Genomic DNA, 22,559 nt, shown 5'->3' with positions numbered 1-22,559 from the left:
AGGCTGAAAAACAATCTAATGCAAATGATTTCAAACAACATCCCTTTAAGACTCCATCTATTTTGCTGTTATGTTTTGGTTTATGTAATCATACTCATGAAAATCCAGAGGGAGCTTTCTCAGCCCAGTCGCAGCAGAGAGAAGCTAAGATAAGAATGCTCACTTTTATCTTTCCGGCTCCTGTGAAATCCAAGCTGAGAATCTTTGTTGAGTCCCATACCCCAAACTTTCGTAACATCCTTGGTTTTAGATGACAGCAAAGTGAACCCATAGCCACAAGCAGCTGATGAAATCTGAAAAAGAATTCCCATAGGGCATTAACCGATATGTGATATCAAGTTTTTTCAGCAATTTATGACAGGTTATTTACCCAATCCAAGAATACATACTATTAATATAGCAACTAACATTTACTGAACACTTACTGTGCTGTTTGATATGTATTGTCTCATTTAATCTTTATCATCACCCTATGAACTAGGTATTACCGTCATCCCCACTCACCCAGACACAGACTAACAGAGTAGTTAAGTTGAAGACTGCCTGAGTTTGAATCTTGGCTCTACCCCTTCCACCTGTGACTTAAGATAGATTACTTAACCTCTCTGCATCTGTTTCCCTCTCTGTAAAGTGGAGGCAAGTGTCTCTCTCATTGGGTTGATGTGAAAACTAAAGTAGTTAAAATAGCTAAAGACCTAACAGTAAATAATATCTGACTTAATGTAAGAGCTTTGTAATACACTTATTGTTATTGTTATTAGTACTACTATTTGGTAGATGAGAAAATCAAGGTTCCTGGTGATTAAGTAACTTGCCTAACGTAGTCAGAGAGCTAATAAGTAAAGGCTATCTAATTTCAGAGTGCATATAATATATCATTAAAAAGCAGTTTCAAAGAAAAAGTAAGACATGCAAAGAAAAAATAAAGTGTGTCCTATACTGAGGGGAAAAAGAAACTGACATGAAGGGGACCCAGACGTTAGATTTTTCAGACTTTAATGAACTATTGCTCAAAGGATTTTTTAAATTGTGTTTAAAGAATTAAAGGAAAATATGATGACAATGACTCAACAAATATGGAAGCTGAACCGAGAAATAAAAATATTAAAAACCTAACTGGAAATTCCAGAGTTGAAAAGTACAATAACCAAAAGGAAAAAAATCATGATATAGGCTCAACAGCAGATTTGAGATGGCAGAATAATCAATTAACTTGAAGAAATAACAGTAAAAATTATTCATTCTAGGGGCAGCCAGATGGCTCAATTGGTTAGAGCGCAACCTGTGAACAACAGGGTTGCCAGTTCAATTCCCACATGGGCCAGTGAGCTGCGCCCTCCTCAACTAGATTGAAGACAACGAGCTGCCACTGAGCTTGTGGAGGGGCAGCTAGACGGCTCACTTGGTTGGAGCGCGAGCTCTCAACAACAAGGTTGCCGGTTCAATTCCCACATAGGATGGTGGGCTGCGCCCTCTGCAACTAAAGATTGAAAGCGGCAACTGGACTTGGAGCTCAGCTGCACCCTCCACAACTAGATTGAAGGACAACGACTTGGAGATGATGGGCCCTGGAGAAACACACTGTTCTCCAATACTCCCCAATAAAATTTTTTTTTTAATTATTCATTCTAAAGAACAGAAAAAAAAGTAAAATAATGAACAGTGCCTCAGAGACCTGTAACACAACAGTGTATCAACATTTACATAACAGGAGTCCCAGAAGGAAAACAGAGAAAAAATGGCTCAAAACATCTAAACTATGATGAAAACATGAATTCAGACATCCAAGAAGCAAAATGAATTCCAAAAAAGATAAACTCAAAGACATCCACACCTAGATACACCGTAATCAAACTGTCAAAAGCAAAAGACAAAGAATCTTGAAAGCAGCATCAGAGAAGTAACATCACATACAGGAGATCCTCAATAAGACTAAAACTGATTTCTCATCAGAAACCATGGAGGCCAGAAGATAGTGGGATGACATAGTCAAAATGCAAAAAGAAGAAAAACCTGTCAACGAAGAAATCTATATTAAGTAAAACCATCTTAAGAATGAAGGATAAAGCTCTCCACGCCGCACTCTGCTCCTCTCGACCCGCACGCCGCCCGCGCCCACCATGGCCTCCATTCAGCAGCTGGTAGGAAGATGGCACTTAGTGGAGAGCAAAGGCTTTGATGAGTACATGAAGGAATTAGGAGTAGGGATGGCTCTGCGAAAAACGGGGGCCATGGCCAAACCAGACTGTGTCATCACCTCTGACGGCAAACACCTCACCATAAAAACTGAGAGCAGTTTTCATGCAACCTGGGAGAGAAGTTTGAAGAAACTACAGCTGATGGCAGAAAAACTCAGACTGTGTGCAATTTTGTCAATGGTGCATTGGTGCAACATCAGGAATGGGATGGCAAGGAAAGCACAATAACAAGAAGAGTGGAAAATAGGAAACTAATGGTGGAATGCGTCATGAACAATGTCAACTGTACTCAGGTCTATGAAAAAGTAGAGTAAAAATTCCATCATCCTTCTGGACAGGAATTAGCTGCTCGAGTAAACAGGCTCAGTTCAATGAGCAAATCTCTCCGTGCTTTTTTTTTTTTTTTTCCATCTCTGTATTCGGTTGTCTTTATCATAAACATTTTGCATGCAACTATTTCCAAGTGTTGGTTTAATTAAGATCGTCCCTTTGGTTAGTGAATAAATGTGTTTATGCTTAAAAAAAAAAAAAAGAATGAAGGATAACAAGGGTAGCTATTTAAAAAACACAATGAAAACAAGTGCTGGTGAGGATGTGTGGAAATTGGAATCCTCACACAATGCTTGTGGAAATATAAAATGCTGCATCCACTGTGGAAAACAGTTTGGGAGATCCTCAAAAAGGTTAAACATAGAAAGAATTACCATATGATCCAGCAATTCCATTTCTAGGTATATACACTAAAGAATGGAAAACAGAGACACAGATACTTGTACACCAATGTTCCCTGTAACATTATTCACAAAGCCAAAAGGTAGAAACACAAGCATCCATGGACAGGTGAACGGATAAACAAAATATGGTATATACATACACTAGAATATTATTCAGTTGTAAAAATGAACTAAGTTTTGATACATGCTACAACATAGATGAACCTGAAAGATATTATGTTAAATGAAATAAGCTAGATACAAAAGGACAAATATTGTATGATTTCACTTATATGAAATATCTAGAATAGGCAAATTCGCAGGGACGAAAAACAGATTAGCCGTTACCAGGGATTAGGAGTAGGAGAAAATGGGGAGTTACTGCTCAACAATTACAGAGTTTCTGTTTAGGGTGATGAAAAAGTTTAGAAATAGATAGTGATGATGGTTGCACAACACTATGAAGTAATTAATGCCAATGAATTATAATTACAAATGGTTAAAATGGCAAATTTTATGTTATATATTTTTACCACAATTTAAAAAAACTAATAATGTAATATACCAAAAACCATTGACTGTACACTTTAAATGGGTAAATTGCATGGTGTGCGAATTATACCTCAATAACACTGTCTTTAAAAAAGATTTTTAAAAGAAGAAATGAAGACATTAACAAATATACAAAAACTGACAGAATTCATCACTAGCAGACCTGCCCTACAAAAAACACTAAAGGGAGTCCTGAGGCTGAAATAAAAGGACACTACACAGTAACTCAAATCCACATAAAGAAAGAGCACAAGTAAATCACTACATAAATAAATAAATTTTCTTAATGGATAAAAAAATAAAAGACAGTATAAATGTATTTTTTGTTTATAACTATTTTGTCTGATTTAAAAGAAAACTGAATACAGCAATTAACTGTAAATACGTATGTATTAATGGGCATACAAGACATATACAAGGTATGATCAAACAATATTGTGAATGTTTAAATAAAAAAATTTATTACAGTAAAAGACACATTGCCATTAACCCCCCTCAAAATACCCCCTTTGCTTCGAACACACTTATCCCATCATTCTTACCACTTTCTGAAGCAGTTCAGGGAGTCCTCTTTCATGAGTGTCTTTAGTTGCACTGTCATGGCTGCCTCCATGTCCTGAATCGATTCAAAACGTTTACCTTTTGTGGTCATTTTGACTCTGGGGAAGAGCCAGAAGTCATACGGTGCCAGATCCAGTGAATAAGGTGGATGAGGACACACCGTGATGTTTTCATTTGAGAAACTGCCATATACCAGAAGCGATGTGTGACATGGAGCCTTTCCTGTTGTGATCACAAAATACAGTGAATGCTGCTGCCGAGTGCCATCCAACAGAAAGGCAGGGATCTTCAATATGGGAAGCAGGGCATAAAACCTTAGTAAGAGTGTGTTACAAGTTTCAACTTGTTCAGTGCAGTCAGTCAGGTGTAAGCTACGGTTGAGAGGTGTGTTTTAAAGTGTGTGGTAAATCATCCTCCATCATGACAATGCTCTATGTCACACATTGTTTCGGGTATATGGCAAAGGTAAACGTTTTGAATCAAGTCAGGACATCAAGGCAGCCATGACAGTGCAACTAAAGACACTCATGAAAGAGGACTTCCAGAACTGCTTCAGAAAGTGGCAAGAATGATGGGATAAATGTGTTCAAAGCAAGAGGGAGGGAGTATTCTGAAGGGGATTAATGGCAATGTGTCTCTTACTGTAATAAATTTTTTTTATTTAAACATCCACTGTATTGTTTGATGGCACCTCGTATGTGTAATTTATAACAATAGCACAATAAAGGGGGGAAAGGATGGAGCTATACAGAAACAAAGTTTTTATGTAGTACTGAAATTAACTTGGTATTAATCCAAACTAGATTGTTTTAATATAAGATGTAATTCCAAGGACAACCTTTAAAAAAACTCAAAAACATAGTAAAAGAAACAACAAGGGAATTCAAATGGTACACTAAGAAATAGCTATATAACACAAAAGAAGGCAAAAAGGGTGGGGCAGAGGAAAAAGACAACAGACAAATAACAAAATGATAGACTATATCTTACGTTCAGTAAATTATATTAAATAGAAATGGATTAAACATTCCAATTGAAAGGCAGAAACTGGTAGAATGGATAAAAAATATGATCCCACCATATACAGTTAAGTGACACGTTTAGATTCAAAGACACAAACAGGTGGAAAGTGGAGAATTAGGAAAAGATATAATATGCAAACAACAATGATAAAAGAACTGCAACAACTACACTAATATCCCACAAAATTGACTTGAAAACAAAAAAACGTTATGAGACAAAGTAGACATTTTATAATGATAAAGGGATCAATGCATCAAGAAATACAACAACTATAAATAAATATGTACCTAGCAACAAAGTTGCAAAATACATGAAGCAAAAGCTGACAGAAATGAATGGAGAAACAGACAAGTCAACAATAGTTGAAGATGTCACTATCCCACTCTCAATAATTTTTTTGATAGATTAGGCAGAACATCAGAAAGGATATAGAAAACTTGAACAACGCTATTGACCAACTTGACCTGTCACCTATAACCTGACACCAACCCAAATAAACAGCAAAATACACATACTTTTCAAGCACAAGTGGAACATTCTCCAGGATAGACCATATGCTAGGATATAACAAAAAGTCTCAATGCATTTAAAAGGACTGAAATTAAATAAAGTATGTTCCCCAATCACAACAGAATTAAATTGAAAGTCAATAAAATAAAGAAATTAAGGAAATCCACAAGTATTTGGAAATTAAGTACTTCTAAATAACTCCTGGGTCAAAAAAGAAATTGAAAACTATTTTAAGGTGAATGAGACAAAAATGCAACATATCAGAATTTATGGGTTGCAGATAAACAGTGCTTGGAGGAAAAATTACAGCTACAAACATCTATATTAAATAAACAGAAAGACCACAACAATAGCTTAACCTTCTACCTTAAGAAACTAAAAAAGAAGAGCAAACTAAACCCAAAGCAAGCAGAAGAAAGGAAATAATAAAAACTCAAGTGGAAATCAATGAAACAGAAAACACAAAGGAAATTAATTAAACCAAATGTTGGTTCTTTTAAAAAATTAACAAATATGTAGCTACACTGACCAACCAAAAAAAAAAGAGAAGATACAAATTACCAAAATCAGAAGTGAAAATTGTAAATTGTAAGTGAACACTATAAACAACTTTATACCAACTGACATAAAATGAACAAATTCCTAGAAAGACACAAATTATCAAAGTTGACTCAAGAAGAAACAGAAGAAAAGATAAACAAAAGTGTTTAATAACAGACTCATCCAAAAAAAGAGAGGACCCAAATAAAAATAAAATCAGAAATGAAAGAGACGTGACAATGGACACCACAGAAATACTACAAAAAAATTAAAGAAAATACTATGAGTAATTATTTGCCAACAAATTGGACAATCTGGAAGACATGGATAAATTCCTAGAAACATACAAACTTCCAAAACTGATCAAGAAGAAACAGAAAATCTGAACTGACCGATTACTACCAATGAAAGTGACTCAGTAACAAGCTCCCAACAAACTAAAGTCCAGGACTAGATGGCTTCACAGGTGAATTCTACCAAACACTCAAAAAAGAATTAATAAATAAAAATCATATGGTAATATCAATAGATGCAGAAAAAACATTTGACATAATCCAGCAGCCATTTATGTTAAATCTCTTAGCAAACTGGGAATAGAGGGATCATATCTCAACATAATAAAAGGCCACATATGAAAAACCCACAGCTAACATCATACTCAATGGGGAAAAGCAAAAACCATTCCCCTTCAGATCAGGAACGAGGCGAGGTTGCCCACTTTCACCACTTTTATTCAACATAGTGCTGGAAGTTCTAGCCACAGCAATCAGACAAGAAAAAGAAATAAAAGGCATCCAAATCGGTAAGGAGGAAGTAAAATTGTCATTATATGCAGGTGACATGATACTATATATAGAGAACCCCAAAGACTCCATCAAAAAATTATTAAAACTGATAAATGAATTTAGTAAAGTAGCAGGATACAAAATTAATATTCAGAAATCAGCTGCAATTGTATAACTAATAATAAACTATCAGAAGGAGAAATTAAGAAAAGAATTCCATTTACAATTGAGTCAAAAATTATAAAATACTTAGGAATAAATTTAACCAAAGAAGCAAAGGCCTGTACTCAGAAAATTATAAGACACTGAAGAGAGAAATTAAAGAAAATCCAAACAAAGGGAAACACATACCACGTTCATGGATAGGAAGAATCAATATAATTAAAATGTCCATACTGCCTAAGGCAATATACAAATTCAATGCAATTCCTATCAAACTACCAAGGACATTTTTCACAGTAATAGAACATATAATCCTAAAATTTATATGGAACCATAAAAAACCCTGAATAGCCACAGCAATCTTGAGAAATAAGAACAAAGTAAGAGGTATTATGATACCTGACATCAAATCATACTACAAGGCCATAGTAATCAAAACAGCATGGTGCTCGCATGAAAACAGACACAAAGATCTATGGAACAGAATAAAGAGCCCAGAAATAAATCCATACCTATATGGTCATTTAATCTATGACAACGGAAGCAAGAATTTACATTGGGGTAAAGAAAGTCTATTCAATAAATGGTGCTGGGAAAACAGGACAGACACATGAAAAAAAATGAAGGTGGACCACCTCCTTAAACCATATCCAAGAACAAACTCAAAATGGATTAAAGACTTAACTGTAAGATCCGAAACCATAAAACTCCTAGAAAAAAATATAGGAAGTAAATTTGCAGACATTAGCCTTAGTAATATTTTTACTGATATATCCCCTCAAGCAAAGGAAGTAAAAGGAAAAATAAATATATGGGATTATGTCAAACTATAAAGTTTTTTCACAGCAAAGGAAACCATCAATAAAACAAAAAGCCATCCAACTAAATGGGAGATTTTTGTCAACAATACATCTGATAAGGGATTAATATCCAAAATTTATAAATAAACAAAAATCATTCAACTCAACACCAAAAAACAAACAACCCAATTTAAATAACGGCAGAGGACATGAAGAGACGTTTTTCTAAAGAGGTCATACAGATGGCCAATAGACATATGATAAAATGCTTAATCTCACTAATCATTAGAGAAATGCAAATAAAAACCACAATGAGATACCACCTCACCCCAGTCATGGCTATCATCAATAAACCAACAAACAAGCGCTGGCGAGGATGTGGAGAAAAGGGAACCCTTGTGCACTGTTGGCGGGATTGCAGATTGTTGTGGCCACTATGGATATCTGTGTGGAGGTATAACAAAAAACTGGAAATGGAACTACCTTATGACCCAGCAATTCCATTCTTAGGTATCCATCCAGAGAAATCCAAAACGCTAATTCAAAAAAATATATGCACCCGTTTATTGTAGTGCTATTCCAATAACCGAGAATAACCAGAATATATTAATAATTCTTACAACCCAATATTAAGAAGTCAAAAACCCAACTTTTCATTCATCCAGAACTTACATTCCCTATTTCTCTTGGTCTCCCCTTTTCAGTTAAAAGATCACTTGTTGTGCCTGACAGAGAAGTCAGAAGCCAAAGTGGTCAAATGCGCTTCTCCATCACCCACCCAAGTTTCCACAACCATCTCCAAGCAACAACCTATCCCTAAGCATCCATTTTTGCTCTTCTGGGTGTTGGCTTCGGAGATAAGCCGCCTCCCGTGGCTGTCCTTTGCTCTGATCTTTTCAAATCTGAGTCAAGTCTGCGGCCTCCTGTTGCAACCATTCTAGTGTGTTTAGAGCGCGCCTCCTTCCTCGCTCCTTCCTGTTACTGCTCCAGCCAACATGTCCTTTCGGAGCTGTTCACAAACTCCAGCCCGCCCACCTTTTCTCTGACCTTCTGAAGTCGCCTTTCCTAACAACCGAACTTCTGGAATCACACTGGCCCGACTGCGAGTCCCACCGTATGTGCACCTACCAGCTACGGGACCTGGGGCCTGGGGCTTAACCCTGAGTTTCCCTTTCCTGCTCTGTAACTGTGGTGACAACCACAACTCGCAGGGTGATGTGCGAATGACACGAGCGGGACACAACACCCGACACGTGTCAGCCGCTCGGTAAAGGTTGGCAGCATCACTAATGCCTTCCCCTTCTGGGCCTGCAGCGCGCTCGAAGGTCGTCCTCCCCCAAGTCTGCCCATCCAACTTATCAAAAGGGGCCGAGTGCTACGCACAGGGCTTAGAAGAGGGCCGCGGCCCGCACCTTTTGGTCCAGGTCCAAGCGGTAAGGCACGGGCTGGATCCTGCGGCGCGGCCGCGAGCCGGCGCGGGGCTGGGGCGCGGAGCTGGGCAGCACGAAGGTGGGCACGCCCAGCGCTCCCGAGAAGCTGAAGCCCCACACGAAGATGCGGTCCACGCGGGCCGCGCGCTCGCCCACGTACTGGAACACGGGCGCCTCCGCCTCGGCCTCCGCCGCCTCGCGCCGGCTCCGGGAGCGCCCGGCCGCCGTCCAGTGCCCGCGCCCTGGCCTCGGCCCGCGCAGACGGCGCCCCAGCCGAGCCCCTGCCGCCAGCGCCACCAGTGCCATCCTCAGCTTCACGCCTCAGCGGCTCCTGGGCGCCGCCATCTTTCGTAACCCTTGACCCCACGCCCCGGCGGAAGAGTCCGCGATCATGTTCACTCCTGGCTGAAGGCAGAGGTGCTGAGGGCAGCCAAAGGCGGAGCCAGGTGCCCTGATCCGGAGAGTCCGGCTGTGGAGGCCCCGGTCTGGCGTTGCCCTCCTTGTGCGCGATCTTTTCCGAGCTCTAGAAGACGCCCTCAACTCTCCCCTCCCCGCGTAACGCACAATTGCTGAGCAGTTTCCCTGACACGGCAGGCGCTGGCGCTTTTATGTTTTGCCAGGCCCTTCGCTTCTTAGCAATAGCAGGGGTAAAACCTAAGTGGTTGCCCACTCTGCGCAACTCCAGTGTAGTGCCCTCCCCCGCCCTATTTTACCCCCTTTGCCACTGTCCCTCGTCGTTTCTTTACCTGGTTGCACCGTTCCTGCTCCCATGAGCTACCAGGCCACTCAGTCCGTGCTCCTGCCGTAGTGAGATAGAGTGTATCGCTCTTACTATTGTCATTCGCTGCCTAAAACCCCGCAGCTATTTCCCTGCGGTCTTCAGTGCATCTTCCCCAGCGTCACCTCGCCCCTCAGCTGTCACTCCACTTGAGTCTGGTCGTGATTTCTGAATCCCGGTGCTGTTTCAGGCCTCCCTACTTTGCACACAGTGCCTCAAATGCCTTTCGCACCGCCCTCCTGCAGATGTCTGGCAAACTCCTACTTATCTTCTAAGATACAACTCGAGCATCTTCTTTGAAATTCCATGAAGGCAGCAACTTCAGTTTATTCAGATTGTCCTCACCAACCGTGTACTGGAGTTCAGCATGCAGCAAGGAGCAAGGGACACCCTCATGAATGAATGACCCAGGAGTCTAGGGACCTGGGTTCTAGTCCCGGCTCTCTGCTAATGGCTTGCTACATGGTATTGGAAGTTGTCTCTTTTCTGTGGGTCTCATCTCCAAAATAAAGAGGTTAAAAAAAAAAAAAAAATCAAGACCTGAAATGAATTTTTGAAAATGAATGAGATGTTTTGACTTTAGGGCCTGTAGGATCTCTTGCAGCCCATTATGATCCGTGAAAGCATTCCCACGTATATACTAGTCCCAAATGCTGAGGGCAAACTAGTTCTTTTTTCCCTCCCTTGCTTCCTTTTCTCTCATTTTCTTTATATTGTCTGATACCTAGAACCAATCCAGTTTTAAAGTACTCCCAAGACCAGTTCAGTTTACTTTGTTGTTCTGGAATGTGCCTTGTATCCAGTCTGTGAACCATGTTTTTATAGTCCGTGGAGAAATGTGGTTGATGTTTAATCATTGTGTGGGGCTGTTTTATGGAGGGTGTCAGGGAAAGCTGACTGATAAGATGTGGTAACCATGAGACTGCTCCTCAAAGGCCTCCAACTACAGGGAACGTAATTAACCAAAGCTATGAGGTCAGCAGTCTGCTGGGCTGTGAAATCTATCCTCTGTTTATACTGAGGTCATGCTTCCCTTGGACTGCTCCAATGACAGAGCAAGGCAGGAATACACACTCAGGCAGAGATGTTCCTGGGCAGCATGGGCTCCTCTGATGGTCAGCTTTGGCTGGAGGATTCCCCAGTGGACTTCCTTGGGCTATATGGTACTCTAGGACTTTTACCCAGCCTCCCCCCTCTCTCCCTCACTTAGGTTCAGACTTGTGTCATGGCCTAATGGCTGTCCCAGGTTTCCCAGGCTCCTCCCACCCCTGTTTTCTTTTACAGAGGCATTTCTCATAATAAAATCCTTGCCCATTGAATTCTGTCTGGGTGTCTACCTCTCAGAGAACACAAACTAACACATAAGGAAATATTTGAGCCAAAGCACAGAAAAATTAGTGAGCCATTAGATATCCTGGTAGAGTGTACAAAGGCCCAGAAGTGACAGACTGCCTGGGTGCTGCTAACTGACCCAAGCCACGGAAGCTAACACAAAACAGTGCTGTGCAACTCTTAGCTTATTTTTCGTAGATGATGATAGCCACCAAAAACTTTGCCTTGGTCATGGTTTGCTAAGCCCCACAACCTCATTACTAGGTTATAATGAAAGCCAAATTTTGTCACACAAACAGACATTTACTTAAAAACATTCACTAGGAAGCAGGGATCAAATGATCCATAAAACCTATTCTGTAAGTTTAAGAGAGTCCCAGCTCTCTGTCCTTTTAGATGCACCTACCAGCCTGGTGCATGAAAGTTTTTCTCAAGGCAAATAGAACATTCCAGACACAGAATTTTGTTTCCCTTTTAACAGGAGTTGGCATTAGACTTGGCAGAACCACTTGGAAATCAAAACCTCAGGTAACATCTCTTAAAAGTAAAGGCCTCGGCCGGCCCTGTGGCTCAGGCAGTTAGAGCTCCATGCTCCTAACTCCGAAGGCTGCCGGTTCGATTCCCACATGGGTCAGTGGGCTCTCAACCACAAGGTTGCCTGTTCAACTCCTCGTGTCCCGCAAGGGATGGTGGGCTGCGCCCCCTGCAACTAAGATTGAACACGGCATCTTGAGCTGAGGTGCCTCCCAGATGGCTCAGTTGGTTGGAGTGCGTCCTCAACCACAAGGTTGCCGGTTTAACTCCCACAAGGGATGGTGGGCTGTGACCCCTGCAACTAGAAACGACAACTGGACCTGGAGCTGAGCTGCGCCCTCCACAACTAAGACTGAAAGGATGGCAACTTGAAGCTGAACGGCACCCTCCACAACTAAGATTGAAAGGACAATAACTTGACTTGGAAAAAAGGCCTGGAAGTACACACTGCTCCCCAATAAAGTCCTGTTTCCCTTCCCCAATTAAAAAAAAAAAAAAACTTTAAAAAAAAAAAAGTAAAGGCCTCACTGGATCCTCACATCCCGTGTATACAAAGGAGAGAATAGCTCAAAAATCTGCTTCCCAAGTCTTGACTACCACTAATTTCACAAATGAAAGCCCATTTCTCACATCCTCCAACGCCAGTTATGTCAAGTATCAGTTTATTGCCTCTCAGCAATAAATCTACTCTTCATTGACTGCTTTGGGAAAATGAAGATGGGCCCTTTAAATATTTTTCCTGGAGAGACATAGCAGGAGAAAGAGGCCTTCCTTCCTGGTTTCAGGTGCATGAATGGCCTCCTAGCAGCCAGCTCTTGCAGCAGTTGATGGCCAGCAGCACAGAGCGGCCACCTCGGACAATGTCATAGCAGAGTGCCTCCTAGGAGGCCTCCCATGGAAGACTTTCCTTGGCCACCAATGGATGGATCTCTGCAAAGTTCCCCAGTGCACAGCATGAGAGTGACCCCTACCATCTGGGAGCCATGGTTGTGCCTTTTCCAACAAGGTCTCAGCTCTGGGGGTGGCCTCTTTCTGGGGTGCCCTATTTCAGCCTAAGGAGTGGGGCTGCTCCTAATGTCTACTATTTCTGTATTCTTGAGAGTTCTTCTTACCAGACAATCCCTTTTGCTACAATCCCTTGTTATCATGATTAAGTCTTTATATTAAACTTTCCCTATTCAAATCACTGGATGGTTTCTATCTCCTCATTGGACCCCCACTGACACACCAATTAAGAAGCCATTAATTTCGCCAAACCCATTTCTAACACTCATTAAGCTAATTAGCAAACCCTCCAATGTTGATGGAAAGAGAGAAGGCTGACTCTAGTGTGTGGTTCTTCTGATTAAATGCTAACTGACCACATCTGAAGAGTGTTTGGGACCTCCTCCCACCCCCAACACACACACACACAAGAGGGCAGGATAGTTGGAACTGAGTGAGGAAGTGGAGAGAGGTAGGAGACGAGGTTGGGAAGATGGAGGCAAGATCGCCTTTTGGCCATTGTAAAGTTTGGGGATTTTACCTAAATTTCTGAATCTAGAGAATTGTGTTGGAGTAGGCAGTCCAGTAGCCTTGATCATTTGCCCCAGCCTGATGGGCAATATCTCTGTCACGGGGAGGTACAGTTCCACAAAGGCTTTGACTCTTTTCAAGCTTTCTGTCCCAAGTGCATATCAATCATTCTATAACTTCCACCAAAAAATCTCCACGGACACCTCGGAGACACAGAAAGGAGTCCCTGGGGCCCACACATACATGCAACTTGGAAGGGAGAAGGAATTAACATCCTAGAAGCAACCTTCAACCAGTCCAGGGGACTCTTCCTTCACTAAGGCAATAAGAAATGCCCTGGTGAGGAAGCTGTAGCATCTTTGAGAAGCTCAGCGTGACGAGGCTAGGGTGACAGTACTAGATGCTACTCTGCCAGAAACTAGACTCCCAAAGTAGATGGTAGGGTTCCAGAACAGCAGAGCCAGGTGGCTGGACTCCAGCATCAGAGGCAAGGTGGATGGACGTGGTCAAACAGGAAGCACGGCAACAATCGTGCACTGACACCAGAGACTGTGGCATTGGCTATCTGACCACAGTGTTCCGAGGGATGAGATGGAAGGGCAGACAGTAGGGTGCTTCCTGGATGAGTATAACTGGGAAAAACTTGGTGAGCAGGAGACTGACAATGGTTAGCACAATGGAAAATTAACGCCCCACCCAGTTTCAGTTTCTGACCAATTCTCAGACCAGAGTCCAGCAATTGTGCGGGGCGGCTGGATCCACTTGAGGAAGGACCCTGCAGAGCCACCACAAACAGAGTCAATAAATATTCTCCTTATCACTTCCCAAAGGAACCTGTGGTTACTTACCATGGTTAACTAGACGTTGGAGAATGAGAATAACCAGGTCATCCAAGAGCTGGGTGCAGGTCTGAGTTGACACTGACGCCCTAGAAATTGAAACACCAACAAGGCCCCCAGTTGGAGTTGGGGCTTGTGGAGGGCATAATTATGTCTCATGAGAGTCAAATGTGTCCAGGCATCACCCTGTTAAAACATCCCTGGTTCCCGAGGACACGGTTGGGAAGGCCATACTGAAGAGCTCCCATTGGTTCCCTTACCCTACCTGGACCCGGCGAGTATTAAGTCAGAAAACATACTGCATTCCAGGTAGAAATGCGGACCTGAGCACCATCTTCAAAGATGTAAGGATTCAGGAGTAGTGAGGCCCATCAAATTCCCACTCAGTGCACGTGTTTGGCTCCTGTAAAAGCCAGTTTATAACTAAACTACTATAAACTTAGCTAAGTGCACAGCCCAATCATACTTGTAGCTGCTGTGTCAGGAGCAGTATTTTACTGGAACAGATCAACACAGCTTCCGGAACTTCCTAGGGATCCTGATGTGGTGAATGGGTTCTTTTCAATCCTGGTGGTAAAGAGGATGAAAGGCAGTTTGCCTTCCTCTATATGGGAAGGACCGGATTACTCACTAATGCTCGCAAATTAAGTATCTGTGTACACGTCTTTGTCTCCAGCTCTGCTTTTATTGATCAAGTTGAGACATACAGGAGAATTATGCAAATATTATTGTATTAGAGTTCTCCAGAGAAACAGAACCAGTAGGTGAAATGGGAATTTCATTGTTTGCTGTCTGCAAGCTGGAGACTCAGAAAGCAAGTGGTGGGTTTCTAGTCCGAGTTCAAAGGCCTGAGAACCAGCAGCACAAAAGGAGGAAGCCCCAGTCCGAGGGCAGGAGAAGAGCAATGTTGCAGCTCAGTCAGGCAGAGAGAAGGGGAGAGAGAGAGAGAGAGAGAGAGAGAGAGAGAGAGAGAGAGAGAGAGAATTCAATCTACTCCTGCCTTTTTGTTCAGCGGGAGGGTAGTTTTCTGTACTCAATCCACCAGTTCAAATGCCAATCTCTTCCAGAAGCACCTTCACAGACCAACTCAGAAATAATTTTTTAACCACTATCCGCACATCTATCCTGTGGCCCAGTTGAGTTGACACATAAAATGAACCAATGATGACAATTATTAACATAATTAGGAGATATTTATGTATTTATGAAATGCATATACAATTTTCAACTGTTCTTTTATAAGCAGGACTGTCCCTTTATCTAAGTGTATGGCCTCTCTGAGTTTTTGGTTTTAAATATCTGTTCTTTTACAAACTGGCAATGCTGGTAGATGGTAGGCTTTTAAAAAATCTTTACTTGGCAGAACTAAATGTATAACCCTACGTGGTTCTCTCAAATTTCTAAAACATTTTACTTGTAAGGGCTATCCAAAATACAGAACTGTTGGTTTGAGATTTGGGACACAAAAGGCTGCCGCGACGAGCTCTGCGATGTGAGCCCAGACACTAGGTGGTGATGCTTGCCTGTCGATGTAGCTCCTGCTAACCGAGAAACAGGATAAAAGCCTACAAGCCGGTTTCCTCTGCTGGAGGGTTGGGCTGATAGTCACAACTGGGCTTTTATATTTTACTGTCAAAACCTGGTTGGTTTTATATATGGGTTGTCTGCTGGCAAATACAGTACGTGCATTTTTGTCCAAATATCAGCTACCCCAGTTTATTAAAATGTCTGCTAATGTTAGCCAAGCTAAATGTTCCCACCGCCTGTAAGGACATTTTCCTGTAGATGGTCTAATTTGTTAACTTGGAGTAGCCGAAATTCTCTAGTTTCAAACAGATACCTGTACGAAAATAATTTATTGGCTATTAACAATCTTTATTTGAAGATTTGAACTGCCATTTATAACATACGATAAATTTCCATAAAATTTCTGGAAATTCTTTGTTTCTATTGATTTATTCTTGAACCAATATGACAAGGTTTAAGCTACTACAGCTTTGTCATATGCTCTGATTTTTACTCAATCAAGTCTCTCTTCTTTGCTCTTTCACAAAATTACCTTTGCTACTCATAACATTTACTTTCATATAAATTTTAAAATCATCTTGTCAGTTGCATTTAAAAATCCCACTGGGGATTTATTGGAGTTGCATTAAATTCATGAGCTAATTGAGAGAAATTAAGTAGGAAATGACATTTTTTACAATCTGGAATCTTCTATTTCAGTCACCTACTTGAATGAATTTAGACCTCTGCTTGTAGATAAATTCTTCTTTCAGTTTTCCAAGAACAGAATCTTCCAACTTTTTAGGACAGTAGTCTCCAAATGATTTGGATTACACATCCCTATGGGTAAAATATGTGAACATGAAAAAATATATACCACTTATTTACACACATTATTATAGTAATATATAGTGTATAAGACATACAAAGAAATTATTTAAATAATGAGATAAAGATTAAATAAAAAATGATATGTCTTATTTTGTTTTGTAAGCCATTTACTGTCATTAAAAATCACAGTGGTTGGAAAATAGCAGTAGTAAGATGATTTTAGCAAGAACAGTGACCATACATGCATAATTTAAAGTAGTTTTAACATTTTATAATACAGAAATGTGAGGGGCTGATTTTTAAAATCAGCATGGGGGTATAATTTATAATAAACTGCACTCATTTAAACAGTACAATGTGATAAACTTTGAAAAATGTGTAATGTATTTACCTGTTTGAGCATCACCACAATCGAAATACAGCATAATTCCATCCCCTGTAAAGCATCCTCGTGTCTTTTGTAGCCAATTCCTTTCTTCATCTCTGGAGCTAAGAAATTGATATGTTTTCCGCCACTGTGAAATAGTTTGCACTTTCTAGAATAATATGTGTGTGTAATCATAAAATATGGACTCTGTTATGTCTGGCTTCTTTGACTCAGCATGATGATTTTGGAAATTAATCCATGTTTTTGCATGCACCCAGAATTCATTCTTTTTTATTGCTGAGTACCACTCCATTATATGGACATACCATGATTTGTTTGATTCACCTGTTGATTGAATCTGTGGCTTGTTTTCTGCATCAAATATTATGAATAAAGCTGCTGTGAATATTCATGTACAAGTCTTTGTACTGATATACAGAGGGTGCCAAAAAAATGTATACACATTCTAAGAAAGGAAAAAGCTGTATTAAAATTACGCTGATGGTAACCACTTTGAGCACCTCTTGTAATTGCAGAAGTCAAATGTGACTTGTATTCATTCATCTTTTGCTATCGGTATATATTGAGTATTACAATTCTAATACAGTGTTTTCCTTTCTTAAACTGTGTATACTTTTTTTTTTTTGGCACCCTCTGTATATTACTCTTATCTTGGGTAAATACCTGGGATGGCTGCATCATATAGTGGGAGTGTTTTCAACTTTAAAAAAAAATTTTATTGTGGTAAAATACAAGGTCAGACAATTAAGTTCACAAACTCATCCTAGAAAAAGTGCTACATACCTCATTGCTGAATATCACCATGGTCACCTTCGAAGCACTCCCCTTGGGAAGCTATGCACCGACGCCAGCACCTAGTCCACCCTTCAAAGCAATTTTGGAACTCTTTCTGGAATGGCCATCAGAGCTGTCGTCATATTACACTTGATGTCCTGAATGTCATCAAAATGTCTTCCTTTCAATATTTCCTTTATCTTCGGGTAAAGAAAGAAGTCACTGGGGGCCAGATCAGGTGAATAGAGAGGGTGTTCCAATACAGTTATTTGTTTACTGGCTAAAAACTCCCTCCCAGACAGTGCCGTGTGAGCTGGTGCATTGTCGTGATGCCAGAGCCATGAATTGTTGGCAAAAGTTCAGGTCATCTAGCTTTATCATGCAGCCTTTTCAGCGCTTCCAAACAGTCAACTTTGTTAACTGTTTGTCCAGTTGGTACAGATTCATAATGAATAATCCTCTGCTATAAAAAAAAAAGGTTAGCTTTTGCAAACAGTGCCTCTGATAAGGGGCTAATATAAAAAATATACAAGGAACTTATGTAATTCAACAACAAAAATCAAACAACCCAATTGAAAAACGGGCAGAGGACCTGAAGAGACATTTCTCCAAAGAGGACATACAAATGGCAAATAGACATATGAAAAAATGCTCAACATCACTAATCATCAGAGAAATGCAAATGAAAACCACAATGAGATATCACCTCACCCTGGTCAGAATGGCTATCATCAACAAGACAAATAGTAACAAGTGTTGGAGAGGCTGTGGAGAAAAAGGAACCCTCATACACCGTTGGTGGGAATGCAGACTGGTGCAGCCCCTATGGAAGGCAGTGTGGAGATTCCTCAAAAACTATGAATAGAATTACCATATGACCCAACAATCCCTCTCCTGGGTATCTACCCAAAAAATCTGAAAACATTTATCCATAAAGACATGTGTGCTCCAATGTTCATTGCAGCTTTATTTACGGTGGCCAAGACATGGAAACAACCAAAATGTCCTTCCATAGATGAATGGATAAAGAAGCTGTGGCATATGTACACAATGAAATACTATTCGGCGGTAAGAAAAGATGAAATAGGACCATTTGTGACAACATGGATGGGTCTTGAGATTATAATGCTAAGTGAAATAAGTCAGACAGAAAAAGCAGAGACCCATATAATTTCACTTATATGTGGTATATAAACCAAAAACAACAAAAGAATAAGACAAACAAATGAGAAACAAAAACTCATAGACACAGACAATAGTTTAGTGGTTACCAGAGGGTACGGGGGGAGGGGGGTGGTAGATGAGGGTAAAGGAGATCAAATATATGGTGATGGAAGGAGAACTGACTCTGGGTGGTGAACACACAATGGGATTTATAGATAATGTAATACAGAATTGTACACCTGAAATCTATGTAACTTTACTAACAATTGTCACCCCAATGAACTTTAATTAAAAAAAAAAAAGATTAGCAACATCATTGCAACAAGTTCACGAACTTCATTGTCAGACAAAATTTATCACTGTAACAGTTTTTCAATGTATGATTCAGTGGCGTTATGTATACTCACAATGTTATGCAACCATTACTACTTCCATATGCAAAACTTTTTCATGACCCCTAACAGAGACTTTGTAATCATTAAGCAATAAATGCCCATTCTTCCTTCCACCCAGCTGCAGGTAGCCTGTAATCTACTTTCTGTCTTTATGAATTCACCTATTCTAAGTACCTCATGTAAGTGAAATCAGATTTGTCCTTTGTGTCCAGATTATTTTAATTAGCGTAGTATCTTCAAGGTTCATCATGTGGTAGCATTTATCAGAACTCAATTTCTTTTTATGGCTTAATGCTACTCCACCATATGTATACACCACATTTTGTTCATCCATTCACATGTTCAAGGACACTTGGGTTATTTCCACCTTTGGCTATTGTGAATAATTCTGCAATGAACATTGGTGTAGAAGTATCTGAGTCTCTGCTTTCAGTAGTTTTCGCTATATACCTAGGAGTCGAATTTTTGTAATTCTATGTTTAGCTTTTTTAGGAACTACCAAAATGGTCTCCACAGTAGCTATACTACTTTACGTCCCCACCAGCAATGCACGTAGTTCCAACATCTCCACATTCTCACCAACATGTTATTTTCTGGGTTTCAGTTTTTTGTGTTTTTTTTTTTTTGTTTTTTTAAGAATAAATGTCCTGGGGCGGCCGGGTGGCTCAGGTGATTGGAGGGCTGTGCTCCTAACACCAAGGTTGCTGGTTGGATTCCCACATGGGCCAGTGAGCTGCGCCCTCTACAGCTAGATTGAGAACAAACGGCTCAACCTGGAGCTGAGCTGCGGTAAGCTGCCATGTGCTGCCCGTGAGTGGTGGGCAGCCAGAGTGAGTGGCTGGCAGCCAGTGAGAGATGCCGTGATCTGCTGTGAGCGGTCGTGAGCAGCCAGCCAGTGGCCGGCGACCAACTAGCTCAGCGGGGTAGAGCGCAATGCTCATAATGCCAACATGGGCCAGTGAGCTGTGATCTCCACAACTAGACTGAGAACAACGGCTTGACTCGGAGTTGAGGTGGGGGAAGGGGGAGGGGGAAGGGGGAGAAAGAATAAATGTTCTGATGGGTGTGAAGTGATATTTCATTGTGGTTTTGATTTGCATTTCCCTAATGACTAACAACATTGTGCATCTTGCCATGTGGCTGTTGGCCATTTGCATGCCTTCCTTTGAGAAAGGGCTATTCAATTTTCTTGCCCATTTTTGAATTGGATTGTGTGTTGATGTTGTTGTTGAGTTATACCATGTTTCCCTGAAAATAAGACCTAGCCGGACCTAGCTTATACTATGTAAGACCGGGTATTATATTATATTATATTATACCCGGTCTTTTGCTCCAAAAGACGCATTAGAGCTGGTTGTCCAGCTAGGTCTTATTTTGGGGGAAACATGGTAGGAGTTTTTTACATAGTCTGGATATTAACCCCTCATCAAATATTTGATTTGCAAATATTCCTATTCCATGGATAGCCTTTCCACTCTGTTAAGCGTCCTTTGATGCATAAAGTTTTTGCTTTGATGAAGTCCAATTTACCTATGCCAAATCCAATGTCATGAAGCTTTTCCCGTTTTCTTGAAGAATTTTGTAGTTTTAGCTCCATGTTTATGTCTTTGATTCATTTTGTGTTACTTTTTGTATATATTGTAAGGTAAGGGTCCAACTTTCTTCTTTTGCATGTGGATATCCAGTTTTCCCAGCACCATTTGTTGAAAACACTGTCTTTCCCTGTTGCATTGTCTTGGCACCCTTATTGAAAATAAACAAGAGGAGGGAGTTTGTGACCACTACACCTGCCCTGTAAGAAATGCTCAAGTGAGTCCTGTAACCTGAAATGGAAGGATACTAGACAGTAACTTGAAGTCATATGGAGAACTGAAGATCTCAATTAAGGTAAATAAATAGACAATTATAAAAGCTAGTATTATTGTAACAATGGTTTGTAACTGCTTATTTTATTTTCTACATGATTTAAGAGACTAATGCATTTAAAGAAAAAAAAAGTCTAAAAGCTAGTATTATTGTAACTTTGATTTGTAACTCCAAATCTTGTTTTCTACATAATTTAAGAGAGTAATGCATTTAAAAGAATTATTAAATTGTGCTTTTGGGCACAGAATATGTAAAGATGTAATTTTCGTGACTTCAACAACCGAAAGTGATGGGGACAGAGTTGGAGGAGCAGAGTTTTGTGTTCTATTGAAGTTAAGCTGGTATACATGCAAATTGGAGTTATAACTTTAAGATGTTAAATGAAATGCAATCCCCATGGTAACCACAAAGAAAATATACTCATGCATCACTTAATGATGGAGAGACCTTCTGAGAAATGGGCTGTTAGGCAATTTCTACATTGTGGGAACATCACCGAGTGCACTTACACAAACATGGTTGGGCTAGCCTACTACACACCTAGGTTATATGTTATAGTCTATTGCTCCTAGGCTACAAACCTACACAGCAATTGTAACACAGTGGTATTTGTGTATCTAAATATATACGAGGTCTGACAACCACCTTGCACTTACATTGGCAGCACTGTACAAACAGCTTGGTAAGGTTTCATAATCTTGGTACATCAGTGTCTCACAGCTGTGTTTGTGTCAATATGTTGTGGTGTCTTTGCTGAGTGGTGTTCATTATGGTTGTTGTGTGTTTTTGTGTGCCATCGCGAGAATGTCTGAGCTCGAATTAAAGCAATGAACAAACATTAAGTTTCTTGTTAAACTTGGCAAGAGCGCAAGTGATATCAGGGACATGTTAGTCCAAGTTTATGTGGATAATGCCATGAAGAAAACGGCAGTGTACAAATGGATTAAATGTTTTTCTGATGGGAGAGAACACGTCACTGATGAAGAAAGATCAGGCCAGTTAATAACAAGCAGAACTGACGAAAACATTGCAAAAATTCATCAAATTGTGCATCAAAATTGTCGGCTGAGAAGCATAGCAGACCAAGAAAACATTGATAGAGAAACAGTTAGGAAAATCTTAACTGAAAATCTTGGCATGAGAAAGGTATGTGCAAAAATGGTCTCAAAGGAGCTCTTGCATCACCGCAATGCACCAGCACACACAGCACTGTCTGGGAGGGAGTTTTTAGCCAGTAAACTAATAACTGTGTTGGAACACCCTCCCTATTCACCTGATCTGGCCCCCAATGACTTCTTTCTTTACCTGAAGATAAAGGAAATATTGAAAGGAAGACATCTTGATGACATTCAGGACATCAAGG

At 40.4% G+C, this 22,559-nt stretch overlaps 1 protein-coding gene, 1 long non-coding RNA gene and 1 pseudogene across 3 annotated transcripts in view; 1 reads left to right on the top strand and 2 right to left on the bottom strand.

Annotated features, from left to right (window-relative positions):
• RCC1L (RCC1 like) overlaps positions 1–10,203 on the bottom strand; it is a 38,177-nt gene extending 27,974 nt beyond the window's left edge. Inside the window, exons 1-2 of one of the 2 annotated variants that reach the window (XM_074328447.1) lie at positions 10,021–10,203; positions 164–293 (exon numbers count right to left, since the gene is read on the bottom strand). In XM_074328447.1, the coding sequence (XP_074184548.1) occupies positions 164–218 (55 nt within the window). In that variant the 5' untranslated portion in view covers positions 219–293; positions 10,021–10,203. Of the gene's footprint in view, positions 1–163; positions 294–9,256; positions 9,645–10,020 lie in introns of those variants that run through there. The other variant, XM_019754991.2, reaches the window with a different exon arrangement.
• LOC141570389 (fatty acid-binding protein 5 pseudogene) lies at positions 2,072–2,679 on the top strand (annotated as a pseudogene).
• A 5,324-nt stretch (positions 10,204–15,527) lies between the features above and the next one.
• LOC141570388 (uncharacterized) lies at positions 15,528–18,027 on the bottom strand. Its single transcript, XR_012494391.1, has 3 exons — positions 17,781–18,027; positions 17,001–17,098; positions 15,528–16,618 (listed from the first exon to the last, which is right to left on the bottom strand). It is a non-coding gene; the product is annotated as an uncharacterized LOC141570388 (long non-coding RNA).
• Positions 18,028–22,559: the final 4,532 nt, after the last annotated feature.

This window comes from Rhinolophus sinicus, linkage group LG03 (assembly GCF_036562045.2).
Source record: "Rhinolophus sinicus isolate RSC01 linkage group LG03, ASM3656204v1, whole genome shotgun sequence".
In the NCBI taxonomy this organism is placed as follows: Eukaryota; Metazoa; Chordata; class Mammalia; order Chiroptera; family Rhinolophidae; genus Rhinolophus; species Rhinolophus sinicus.
Note: the sequence above shows the minus strand (reverse complement) of the source record. Positions and strands in the feature narration are given on the sequence as shown.